The sequence below is a fragment of a genome, unplaced genomic scaffold, assembly GCF_019419815.1.
Source record: "Pyrus x bretschneideri cultivar Hongxiangsu unplaced genomic scaffold, Pyrus_bretschneideri_v1 Contig122, whole genome shotgun sequence".
NCBI classification, from domain to species: Eukaryota; Viridiplantae; Streptophyta; class Magnoliopsida; order Rosales; family Rosaceae; genus Pyrus; species Pyrus x bretschneideri.
Window position 1 is genome coordinate 336,410 of NW_025999416.1, and position 13,584 is coordinate 349,993.

At 32.9% G+C, this 13,584-nt stretch overlaps 1 protein-coding gene across 2 annotated transcripts; it reads left to right on the forward strand.

Moving 5' to 3' along the window:
• The first annotated feature begins 1,410 nt into the window (after positions 1-1,410).
• On the forward strand, positions 1,411-9,117 carry LOC103932052 (very-long-chain aldehyde decarbonylase CER1). Of its 2 annotated transcripts, XM_048578546.1 has the most exons (10): positions 1,411-1,568; positions 1,900-2,123; positions 2,273-2,505; positions 3,707-3,926; positions 6,300-6,675; positions 6,797-6,904; positions 7,819-8,019; positions 8,129-8,221; positions 8,453-8,626; positions 8,710-9,117. In XM_048578546.1, the coding sequence occupies exons 1-10, from the start codon at positions 1,509-1,511 to the stop codon at positions 8,890-8,892; spliced, it is 1,872 nt and encodes a 623-aa protein (XP_048434503.1). In that variant the 5' UTR covers positions 1,411-1,508; the 3' UTR covers positions 8,893-9,117. The 2 variants fall into 2 exon arrangements, with proteins under 2 accessions (XP_048434503.1, XP_009337263.2); XM_009338988.3 differs by lacking the exon at positions 1,900-2,123 and having other exon boundaries at positions 1,447-1,568.
• Positions 9,118-13,584: the final 4,467 nt, after the last annotated feature.

Sequence of the window (13,584 nt, forward strand, 5' to 3'; positions counted from 1 at the left end):
TGTATGTATATTTTAGTGCATAGTCTAATATAATAGACAAATGAAAACATAAAAAATAAATAAAATAATGAAATAATTAAAAAAATGCGAGAAGAATTATTGAGTATTTAGCACAACTAGAAATAACTTATCATGGACATTGTGATGTCATTTTGTTTAAGATTATTCTGCTTTGATTCAGCAGGCTTTATATTAGTTTCAATCAATTTTTTTAAGATTGCCTTTACATCTACTTTCATTTTTTGATTTGTGCTAGTTGTGTGATTGTAATTGAGATGTCAAGTTTTTTATCTTCTTATTGTGTTTGCATCTAAATATATGTAAATTTGATGATTCATTGTAATTTTTGTGGTTTGCAAATGCGAAGCTTGTTTAGTTCATACCAAGTAAATTTTAAATATACAAATACAGAAGTTAAACTTAAATTTTTGCATACAATATGTATGTAGCAAAAAAAATATATCATTTGATTTTGGGGTAATTTTTTTTAGCTAGCCCACCCATAAAAAATTTTCTGCCTCCGCCACCTAATTTTAGAACACTACTTGAAAGACTTGTTTTGAAGCAATATTTATGTGACATATAGATATGTAGTGCAAAATGAAATGATTGTCGTTTGTATTGTTGAATAAAAAAGAACTTGTGAATTCATATGTTAATGTTTAGTATTTTCGTATAACTCAAAGTTTTTTCATTTGGTTATTTATTAGGTAATATTATGTTGTTCGTAATTGGTGCAAACGGGTCAAGTCGAGTTACTTTATTAACTTTGTATTTTATAAACCCCTTAACTTAATGGGTTTGGGTTTAAATTTATAAACCCTTTAACCTAACAGGTTTTGACATGGTACGACTTGTTCAAATGACGATTTTGATACAAAAACAATACAAACACAGTAATAGAACTGTTTAGCAGATAGAAATCTTACCCTATTAACTTTGTATTTTATTTTCTTACATAATACAATGAAAATATAAAATAGTGTATGACAATATATAAGGCAAGTGCGTGCCATTAATGTACATTACAACCATCGTTGCATATAATAAATTTTCAGAACCTATCTCCAACTCCATAACCACTTTTACAGCCACATTGCTATTGGATTTTGTGTACATCTTCACCGATTTTTTCAACATTCTCGACAAAAGAAAAATGCTAGACTGGTTAAATTTGTAGATAAAATTTTGTAAATTAAATGACATGGAAGTTGATGATTAGATGATGACTTAGGCGTTAATAAACGGGCTCGTTCCTATTGGTGACACATAATTTAATTTGTAAATTTAATCTCTCTATCATTACCTGACAAAATATCTAAATGGAATTAAAATCCTTGCATTTTAGGCACCGCTACGCACGCAATAAATGAACGTAATCATTGTTCCAACTTCGCAACAAAAACTCTCATGTAGCATCGACAAACTACTATATATACACGTACCCAAAGCTAAAACTGTGTCAACGTGCAAAGCAGCCAGCTTTATTAGCAAAGAAGAAAAAAGATATGGCTACTACTCCCGGAATTCTCACCGACTGGCCATGGACTCCTCTTGGAAGCTTTAAGGTCTCCCCTTCTACAAACCCTAGCTCCCACCCTCTCTCTCTCTCTCTTTCTCTCTCTCTCTCTCTCTCTCTCTCGTACCTACAATGCCACACACCGAAAATTTTAAAATGGACCGTCCCATAGTATGAACGAGGTGAATGAACAACTGGTTTGCGAGGCCAATAATGCAATGGCTCTGAACAATCAAGAATCTCGATGCATGCTATGCTCCAGTCCATACTACAAAACTTTGTTACCTCCCCCGTTAAGATTTTTATTGTATATACATTAACGATACGTGATATACTTTGATGTACTAATAACTTAAAGTTTGTGATATTGGGGTTTTCAGCATGTGGTCGTGGCTCCTTGGATCATTCATGGTGCATACTCGTATTTCGTTAACGATAAGAAAGATAAAGATTTATCTTATTTCCTCATATTTCCATTTATGCTGTGGAGGTTTCTCCACAACCAGTTATGGATCTCTCTTTCTCGATATCGGACGGCCAAGGGCAATGGCCGGATTGTTGACAAGGGTCTTGAATTCGAGCAAGTTGACAGAGAAAGAAACTGGTACCTATAAAGAACTACATCAGTCGAAAGCGTATTCTTAGCTAAAAGATGCGATGCCTGATTACGATCTCAGAAAGATGTCTTATAACCAATCCATTTAAATTTCTTTAATTATATCTTCTTCTTCTTTTTAATATTTCTTTGGGCAGGGATGATCAAATATTGTTCAATGGAATTCTGTTCTATCTGGGGAGCAGACACTTACCTGGGGCTGCAAACCTGCCATATTGGAGGACAGATGGAATTATTCTAACGATTCTACTTCATGCCGGTCCAGTGGAGTTTCTCTACTACTGGCTCCACAGAGCACTTCACCACCATTTCCTATACTCTCGCTACCATTCACATCACCATTCCTCCATTGTCACTGAGCCAATCACTTGTAAGAAAATTATCCAGATACCCCCTCCAGTTAATTAGTAGTATACTTCACTTTCTCTTGGTACGTGAAAGTGTTCATTGCATAACAGATATTATTCTATGGAAGCTGTTATTGGAGAGATTTTTTTAATTGTCGGGTATTTAAAGGGTAGTCCGCATGTTATAGTTTAGTGGAGGAAATAATATATCTTTTTATGTCCCTTCATTTATTTTATGACACGCGAAATACCCGCTTGAATACCAATCATTTTGAAAAAATTTCTCTTGTTATTAACACTTCAAAATAAGTCTCATTCACTTCATTTTTATTAACAATCAGAAATAAAGGAGAGAAGAGTGCAAGATGGAACCTTTAGACTGTTAATAATATTTTTTGAAATTATAAATTAATTATTTTAATTAACTTATAGTTACTATATATATATATATATATATACTAGTTTAATAATATCATTTGTTAAAAAAAATTTATATACATACTAGTCTAAGCTCACACATTTCTTGTGTGAAGCAGTTTTCTGCTCTTTTTAAGAAAATACATGGGAGAGAGAAGCCGGAGAGTCATGTAAAAATAAAGGGATTGAGAGAAAGAGAGAAAACGTGATAGTGGAAAGAGGTTTATATTTTTATTTTTTTAAATTAGAAATATATTATGAAGATATGTGGGTGAGGGAAGAAAAAAAATTTTTGATTTTTGTAAAATTACATTACTATCCATAGTTTTATTTTGTGATATAAGACCAAATTGTCTTTACATCCTCTTTTGGTAAACAAAACGGATTTCGTTAATAGGTAACTAGCATATGCCTGCATGCAAACACTTTGTGTGAGTGTTTTTTATTTTTGTTTTTAAAATGGGAATGAGAAAGGGAGAGAGAGAGCGCGGAAGTGAGAGTCAGAAGAAGTTTTTGTTTTTTTATTTTTTAATATTAGATATTTGCTAAAATCATATGTAGGTGAGACTTAAATAAAAAAACAACCAAAATTTGGTTTTGTGAAATAACATTACTGTCCATAACGTTTTTGTTGAGATAGAAGACTAAATAGTATTTTCACCTTCTTTTAGTTGACAAAGAAGATTTTGTTAATAAGAAGTTTAGATTTAGATGTATGTGAAATGATATAAATGGAAAATCAGTGCGAAATGATATAACGGAAATTAATTGTCTTGAACGTCTATATTTGTTTGATGTATCGCGCAGCTGTGATTCACCCATTTGCGGAGCACATCTCATATTTCATAATCTTTGCTATACCAATGTTGACAACTATATACACCGGGACATCTTCTATCGTAAGCTTTGCTGGTTATGTAACTTATATCGACTTTATGAACAACATGGGACATTGCAATTTTGAGCTCATTCCAAAGTGGCTCTTCACCATTTTCCCTCCTGTCAAGTATCTCCTTTACACCCCATCGTAAGTCTCGCTTTACCCTCATTCACTATTTTTATACAACTGGTTATAGGGAAAAATTACTCTATATGAATCTCGGAAATATACATATGTCATACACATAATTAGTAATAATAAATTTACACATTTTTATTGAAAATTATTCTGGTCCCGATGTTATTTATTGCTGTTGTAAGAAATTTCGCAAGAAAAAAAAAAACCGAAATCGTTTCATAACGCAAGAAATAATTATGGAACATATATACAGCTGGTCACTGATCTCATCCAAGTGCCGTACAAAAATGTCTACGCAAGCAATTTAATGAGTCTCACAACATTCTTAAGCTGTTTGCAGATGAGAAATCATTCGATTAATACTAAATAATATTCAACTTTTCGTTTACTTCATCTCCCAACAATACTGTGAATCTCTAAAGAATTTTCCAAGTAACGTACATTCAAAAGGTACTCTCCATGCACAATATAAGTAAATAATACATTTTTAATGTATATAAAAAGTTATTACTTTCTTCACTTATATTATGACATGTAAAGTATTCTTTGATTACCCGTTACTTAGAAAAATATCTAGAGATATTTTTTTTTTGAATTTTTCATTTATTAGATAGAAGAGAAATACAAAGGAAACTCTCGATAGACTCCTCATGCTTTTGACACAATAATTAACGTTAAACTGTAAATACAAAAAATTTATAATTAATCTTTAATTTTAAAAAAATCTTAGCATTTCTGTGCATAGAACTTTGGACATTGCCCAATAAATGGTTGGGCGGGCAGGCCATAAATGTCTTTACCTAAAAATAGATTTCTGTCACGGTAAGAGAGCTGTCCACGTTTCTGTCTTATTGCGCGTGTTTATTTGACTGTCCACGTTTGAGCTGTTAGGGGGCGTTTGTTTGCCCTCACTAAGTTGGACTAGACTGGACTGGACTAGCTATTAGTCCAATACTGTGTTTGTTCCATGCTGGGACTAACATTAATGAGACTAAAGGGGACTAGCATGGACAAAACCCTTCACTAAGAGGTCTTAGCGAGACCCCTCAATAACCATGAGACTAGCTAAGACTATCCTCTCTTTCTCGTCCTCGTCATGCTCAACGACCACTCCTGACAGACTCCTCGTCATCTCCGGTCACCTAGATCAATCATTAACTTTCCGACTCCCTTTCAGATCCATTTCACAACCAATTTTCATATAAAATATACCAAATTGAAGCTGGGAGTGACAAGATTACGATTTTACCTGAATTGAGGCCAAAATGTGGTCGAATGTGGCCGGAAAATGGCCTAGAAGTCTCGGCCTATTTGGGCTTCTTCAAATCCATGACAGATTCGAGCATTCAAAGCTAAGATCTCGGTCTAGGGATGGTGATGAATTTTTTGGCGGTGCTAACTTAATCCAATTTAACGAGGGTTGGCCGGAAAACACATCGGGAAACCTGCAACTCGTCGTGAAAATTGGAGCCGTGAGGTTCCATTCGAACAACACATAGCTAGAGAGGGAGGGAGGATAGAGAAATAGACACTGGAATCAATAAGGAGTTTGACCAGGAATAAGAAAGAGACATGAATTGAGAGGTCTAAGAGAAAAAAAAAAAAAAAAAAAAAAGGGAAAGGCTGGGACAATGAGAGAAGAGGAAAAGAGTGGGACGGAAATGGTAGGAAAAGATGAAGAAAAATATAAGATCATAATAAAATATTAATAATTTATATATTAAATAATATAATATTAGAATTTGTTATTATCCAGCTTCTTAGTCCAATACTGCACCAAACGCTTCACTAAGTTAGTCCAGTTTAGTCTGATCTAAGCCAATCCAGCTTAGTCCTTGAAGCTAATCCAGTCCGAGATAGTCCGGCGCAACAAACGCCCCCTTATAGTCTTATTGCGTGTGCATATGGTCCAACCACCATCATTATATACGCATCAGGTTCTGGGTTTGCATCACTATCATATTAGACCTATGATATATCACTATTATTGTTAGCCGTTAGTTATTTATTACTTTATATGAATAATTTCCCCCTTATGCGTTTATATGAGAAGTGCCGACAAGGTATAGTCTTTTAGTTACGAAGACGTGTTGACAATTTTTGTATCGTTTTAGAATAAAGTAAAACAACATAAAATTGTCAATTCACAAACAACTAATCTTAAAACAAACACAAAAGCAATCTTAGACTTAAATATAAATGAGAAAAGAAACCCTAATTCTTATCCTACGAAAAAAAAATCTAATACATAAAATACTAAAATACCTTTACATAATAGTAAATCAAAATACTAAAATACCTTCGTCATCATTTTTATATATTTTTTAAATGTTAATAACAGCTCTTCCTATATTTAATAAAAAAAATTGACATGCATCGTAGGTACCATTCTTTGCACCACACGCAATTCAGGACCAATTACTGTCTCTTCATGCCAATCTACGACTACGTATATGGCACCATGGACAAATCAAGCGATTCACTCTATGATACTTCGCTCAAGAGGGAGGAGGAATCGCCAGATGTCCTCCATCTAACCCATCTAACCACACCCGAGTCCATCTATCATCTACCCCTAGGATTTGCTGCCTTAGCCTCTAGGCCCTACACAAGGACGTGGTACTTGTGGCTGATGTGGCCTGTGACATTGTGGTCTATGATAATAACTTGGATCTACGGCCGTACATTTGTTGTCGACAGGCACCGCTTTGACAAGCTCAGATTACAGACTTGGGCTGTTCCCAAGTACAGTTTGCAAGTGAGGCCCCATCCTTAATTACTCTATGAAATTTGGTTGTGCTTGTGTTTCTTGCTATTATTATTATTATAATTATTATATTTAATGAATTCTGATTTAATTTGTTATTTGTAAATTTCAGTACTTTGTGCAATGGCAAAATGAAGCTATCAATGGTTTGATTGAGGACGCCATACTTGAAGCAGAGGAAAAGGGTGTCAAGGTTTTAAGCCTAGGTCTCTTGAACCAGGTAATTAAAAAAAATTTAAAATATTAAATGTGTTTGGTAAAAAAAAAAAAAATTTAAATAATGATGTTAATGACAGTAAAAAAACAGAAGCATGGTTTACTATGCTTCTAAAAAGGTTTTTTGTCAAATCATAATAATCACTTTTATTTAATGAAATTTTCAAACGGTAAGTATACCGCCACATATTATACAAAATTATAATCATTGTTTTTACATTATTCTTTTTGACAATTATTATATCATATTAAATACTATATCTTTTTTAGTCATTTAACATATTCACATTATATAAAAATTTACCAAACATTCAAGCATTATTTTTTTTGTTAAAAGAACTTTTACAAAAAAAAACAAAAAAAAATTAAAAAAAATAAAAAATAAAAAATTTATGAAACAATCAACAACTTTATTTTATAACTGTTTTTTCTTACAAACACAACAAAAGTAATATTTTGAAGAAGTACAATAATACCAAACTAGTTCTATTCTCCTGTTCAATCAGAAGTCACCAAAATCCTCACTTCCAAATAACGTATCTCAGTGCATTTATATCTATATATAAATAATATTGGTTAATGCATGGTCTATTGAAAAGTATTTGTCTATGTAGTAGGATACTCTAAATTTTAATTCACTGTTGGTCCAACCCATATGGTAACGTGATCATCTGTCTTATACAACGGTGCATTTAAAGAATCTATCACGTCACCATTAATCTCTGGATTGGAACAAAATTTGTGTGCGATGTGGCATTTTGATTTATATGCATATTATATAAATAAAAATATACACCTAACAGTATTATAATTGAAAATGACATGGTTACAGTGAACCCATTTTGTAAATCTCTCTCCTTGAATTAGGACCACATTTATTACTGCGCATTGTATTTATTTCCATATATGTATATGAAGGGTGAGGAGTTGAATAGAAATGGCGGTCTCTACGTTCAAAGGCATCCACATCTCAAAATCAAGGTGGTGGATGGAAGTAGCTTGGCTGTGGCAGTAATCTTAAACAGCATTCCAAAAGGGACAACCCAAGTTGTTCTTAGAGGCAAACTCACAAAGGTTGCTTATGCCATTGCCTTTGCTTTGAGCCAGAAGGGTGTCCAGGTAAATATATACATATCACGCAATCATGTTGGCATGTTATGTCTAATCCCTTGTAAGTAAGATTATGTTTCCTCGTATCTTCTAACCTGAAGCTCACCAAATATCTTAGGTAGGTGTATTACACCAGGCTGAGTATTTGAAGCTCACCAAATCACTAGGCACTGAAAGTAATTTGGTTGTTGCAAAAAGCTATGCCCAAAAGGTATCAACTGTCGCATTTTTCTAATTCTAAATTCTCTTTATCTATTTAAATATCTTTATTTATATTTTGGATAATATTTAAGGAAATTGTTATTGGCACTCCAAAATTCTCAATCTACACTCCAAACTTTCTATATTTAGAAAGAAAAATACACTTGTGAAGAGTATAGAATGAGATTTTTGGAATGCCAATAACACTTTCCATATTTAATGCCAATTGATTAATTTGCAGATATGGTTAGTGGGTGATGGACTGACCGAGAAAGAACAGATGAGTGCACCAAAAGGAACATTATTTGTTCCCTTCTCACAATTCCCACCCAAAAAATTGCGCAAGGACTGCTTCTATCACTACACTCCAGCAATGAAGACTCCCACATCTCTTGAGAATGTTCACGCTTGCGAGGTAATGCTTTATTCACTTATTCATCATTTTTCCCGAAACTCTAAACCCTAAACGCTAAACCTATCTTTTTTATGCGACGACAGAACTGGTTGCCAAGAAGGGTGATGAGTGCATGGCGAGTAGCAGGAATAGTGCATGCCTTGGAAGGTTGGAAGGAGCATGACTGTGGTTACACCATGTCCAACATCGACAAAGTTTGGCAAGCAAGCCTTGTGCATGGGTTTCAGCCTCTGACGATCAGTACCATTCACACCAAAAATCAGTGATCTGCAGCTTCATATTTAACAAAATAAATAAAAAAATAAAAATAAAAGTTACTTAGTGCACATCTATCTTATAATATTTATTCATGATTATCCCTTGTTTCAGTTGCGTTATAATGTGGTAATGCTGGCTATATTCTATAAACAGCTAGCTAGATGTTATCATCGTATCATATTGTTGTTTATGAGTATTTCTATATTATATAAATGGATATCACTTTGGAACTATTCACCGGGAAACTTTGATCGTTATTGATCTTTTGTTAATACTTGGTGGCTTTAATATACCAAAGTATATAATCTCAACAACTTAGATCATCTTCAAAGGAGATGTAAAAAATGCCACATAGACATAATAGTAACAAATGACATACCATTTACCCCAACCAAAATGTCAAAGATAATATGGAAAAAAAGCTAAGCTGACATAGATAAAGAGATGTTAAATTTGAAGTTGCCTTCCAATTTTGATTTTTACTATTTCCAAAGGCATTCTACTTGTCTTACCTTAAATGCAAGCATTTTTAAGTATCATTTTATTATTTTCAAACCAACAATAATCCAACTTTTTTTTATTTATTTATTAAAAACAACATAATGAAGCAATAAATTTTGGCATATCGGGTGGAAAGAAAATCATGACAATATAAGAAATTGTCAAATCAACCATCAAATTGAAATTTGATGTAAGGGAATTACATATGTATGTTGAAATCGAAACCTGTTAGAATTTAGACTCTGATTATTAAAAATATAATTCAAATTATAAGCTATAATTCTTGTATAAAATGAAAGGAAGAAGAAGGAATGATTTCATAGATTCTCATTCATACATGCCTGAGCATATGAGCACAATATCAGTACAAACATATATAACCATTGGAGGAGAGAGAACTAATAAACTCAATCAATCTTAGTCCTCCATTGCAACTAGGCTATGAGCCAATGACAAGTGTACTATAGCTTATGACCTAATAAAAGAACTCTCCAATAGCATAATTACTTGTGTAAAATCTTTATGGGATTTATATTTCAACATTGTCTTAAAGCTTTTCATATTATTAAAATTTCTCACATTAAATATTTTTGGTGCGGTTTATCTTTATAGCGCTCTCTAAGGATATGACACTCATTCTACCACGTTTACTGCTACGCGACACTTTCGCTCAAAGTTTAGCAAACAATTCTACTTCAAAATACATGAGAATAAAAGGAAATTGTAGTATAATCGCTCATGCAAAATCGTTGTCCCTAAAAATTGTTTGACTAATTTTTAATTAAACTAACTCTCAATTAATTATTAAAACAGACTTTGATAAAAACAAATTGGAGATTTTTGAAGTTTTAAAAGATTAAATTAACAATAAAGGAAATTTAAAAGTTTGAAAATAATGGCAGCAAAGAAGAAAAACATTTTTAGAATTAAAATAATTATGAGGAAGACTAGGATTTAGCCATCACCGTTAACAATCCTATTCACTTGTATCAACTACTTATGAATTTCTACATACATGCTTTGAAGGTTAGATTTTTCTAATGCATATTTTCCTCGTGATGTTTAACCGAAAACGTATATCTAACATGCAATATGTTTGTGATGTTCAAATCAAATATAAATATGCAAGACTCATTAAGCTTTGTGAGGACCATAAAATTGAGCACCAAAAATAGGGGTGCGGGCTGAAAAAATAGCTTTGGGCCGAGAAACTATGGCAGCCCAGCACTAAAATTGCTGGCTACTACTTTATACAAGGCCCTGCAGCTTCAGGCCGCGAGCTGGGCTTCAGATCATGGCTGCAAGTGGCAGCGGCCGAGAAAGAAGAGGCTAAGTGTGCGGGCTAAAACAGAAGGGAAGCCCAATTCGGCTTGGTCGGTGAAAAAAAAGCAGCCCAAGCTGTTGGTGGGCTGGGTGGGCCAAATTTTGAAGCCACCTTTTACTTCAGACAAAAGGAACTTTTTGCGGTTTCCTTGCCAACAAAGGCTTCGACCATCAATGATCCGTGGCAACCGTTCTCTTCAATTTTCAGATTTTAATATTTAGGGTTTTTAGAACCCAAAAAATAATAAAAATCATGCTTCTATTTTATTTGATTCTTTGACTCACAAATTCCACATAGCAAAAATTGCGTAATGCATCAAACATATATATATAAGCTAAAGCGCCAAAATAGTCCATAAGATTTGCATAATCAATATAAACGGTCCTTGAGATTGAAAATCAATAGAAATAGTCCTTGATATTGTCTACTATCCATGATTTTGGTCCTTTCGTTAAAAACTCTTTGGGCAATTTTCAAAGCTTCGTAACTCAATCGTTTCTTAACCAAATTCGACCCATAATATATCAAAATGAAGATAGTAAAGTGTAAAACAAGATTATACCTATTTGGAATCACAATGGTATGGCTGAAAAATATCATGAAATGTGACTAGTCTGCGGGAAAACTTGTCGGAAACTAGGTAACCTTTAAACGTTCATGACTTCTTCAATACTCAATGAAATAGAGTGATTCAAAATTGAAAATCATACTTCTCAACGAGACGAAGATAATGGTACCTTTTTGATGGTTAAATCATCGTGGTTTGGCCAGAAAACGTCATGAAAATGGCTAACCATTTTCGAGTTAACCACTTTAGAGCCATTTTCCAGCCAAACCATGGCGATTTAGCATTGATAAAGGTACCATTCTCTTCGTCTCATCAAGAAGTATGATTTTTGTTTTTGAATCACTCAATTTCGTTGAGTATTAAAGAAGTTATGAACATTTAAAGTTTACCTAGTTTCTTGCAAGTTTTTCAGTTTTTCCACGGACCAGTCACTTTTCAGGCTATTTTTCGGCCATCTCTGGCAACCATTGGGCTTCCAAATAGGTATAATCTTGTTCAACACTTTCCTATCTTCATTTTGATATATTATGGATCGAATTTGGTTAAGAATCGATTGAGTTACGAAGTTTTGAAAATTGCCCAAAGAGTTTAAAATGGAAGGACCAAAATCATAGATGTTGGACAATCTCAAGGACCATTTCTGTTGATTATACAAATCTCAAAGATCATTTTGGCTATTTAGCCTATATATATATATATATAAGTGAAGGGTCGGTTTGATAACTATATGCATGAGTGATAGAGGGGATATAGATAGCGGGACGAACTGATGAAGGAAAGTGGACAAAAAGTAAAACCAACAATAAAAAAAAGTAAAAGGTAAAAATAGTTCTAAAACATATCCTAAGATATGTGATGAGACCCTTTTTGCCTTGGCATGAATCCCCTCATATATCCTACATTGCGCCCTCCTAAACGAGAAACATTTTGGTGTGATCAGAACACTAGATGGTATATCACATGTTATTATGTAAGTGGAGGGATAATTGAAAAAAAAAAAAGAAAAATTCCCTCCATTTATATAATGATATGTGGTGTACTACTCCGTATTCCAGGCACATTGAAAAATTTCTCCTCCAAAACAGATCTGACAATTTTGTATAATGTCAAATGTTGTTAGGTAACCTGAAACAATATATTGTTGCTACCAAATGCTAACTGCATTTTCTCTTTAACTTTCCATTCTTCCTCTCTTGCATGAACTCTCATAACCGGTGGTGGAGTCCCGATTTTACATGAGGAGTGGCCTAACATAAATGTTTTAAAAAAAAAAGATAATATTTACAAGAGAGTATAATACATGCTTTAAGTTGTGAGCTAATTAAAATTTTCAGGCACTAAATGCTTTTCAGTGATTTTAACCCTAATTTTGCTTATGGTAAAAATCCTACCAAAGTAGTTAATCAAAATTAAAGAGGTTTAAGATAAATTAACCTTCCAATATCAAGTCATTGAAAAATACGGGAGACTATATTTGTAGACCACATAGTGTGGCGGTTAATGATTGGATTTCTTCCTTAATGATTTAAAGAAGTAGTTCAACCATTAACACTTGAAAAATAAGAAGAATGGATTGGGAATTTGGGGAACAAAATATATGAAATTTTAAAAATTTAGTGAAAGGTTAATGAGAACAGAGAGATTTATAAACCTTAATGTTGTTGTGGGTTGGAAATTTGGAGGACAAAATATATGAAATTTCCATAAGGGAAAAAGGAAAAGCTCAAAGTTTATTATTTTTTTAGTTGCCATTGTAAAAGAAAATTTTTTTATTTTTTTTTTAATAAAACCAAACTAGACTTTAGATGTTAATTTTAAGAGTTATTGATTTGTTTATAGAATAAGAGTTAAATTTAGTTCTAGGATGAGTGTTTTAGGGAATGAAAAAGAAAAAAATACCTCTTGTTTCAATTATCAGTGAATAAAATTTAAGAATTTTGTGTAACTAAAAGAAGTACAATAATAAGATTATAAAAAATTAAATTTAGTTTTAGGATGATTTTGTTGGGATTGAAAAGATAAAAAAAGACCTCTTGTTTCAATTATCCGTCAATAATATTTAAGAGTTTTGTGCAACTAAAAGAAGTACAAAACTAAGATTTATATATATATAACACTAAATATTTATAAAGGCTGAAAGAGTGAGGGTAAGCTTAGGCATATGCTAGGCTTATAGTGCCTCCGCCTCTGCACGTAACCCATTCATGTTCAAAAAAATTAAGAGAAATTGTTTTACATATTTAATTAATATGACATCATTTTAGGGTAGTATGGTTGGACGTGGGAAAAATAGTCGACTTTCACCAG

What these genes read in the sequence shown, in the direction of transcription:
- LOC103932052 (XM_048578546.1), top strand. Translation starts at nt 1,509, where the DNA reads ATGGCTACTACTCCCGGAATTCTCACCGACTGGCCATGGACTCCTCTT. An exon ending in TGTCACTGAGCCAATCACTT is followed by an intron (nt 2,506 to 3,706) that starts GTAAGAAAATTA and finishes TGTATCGCGCAG; the next exon opens with CTGTGATTCACCCATTTGCG. An exon ending in TATCTCCTTTACACCCCATC is followed by an intron (nt 3,927 to 6,299) that starts GTAAGTCTCGCT and finishes CATGCATCGTAG; the next exon opens with GTACCATTCTTTGCACCACA.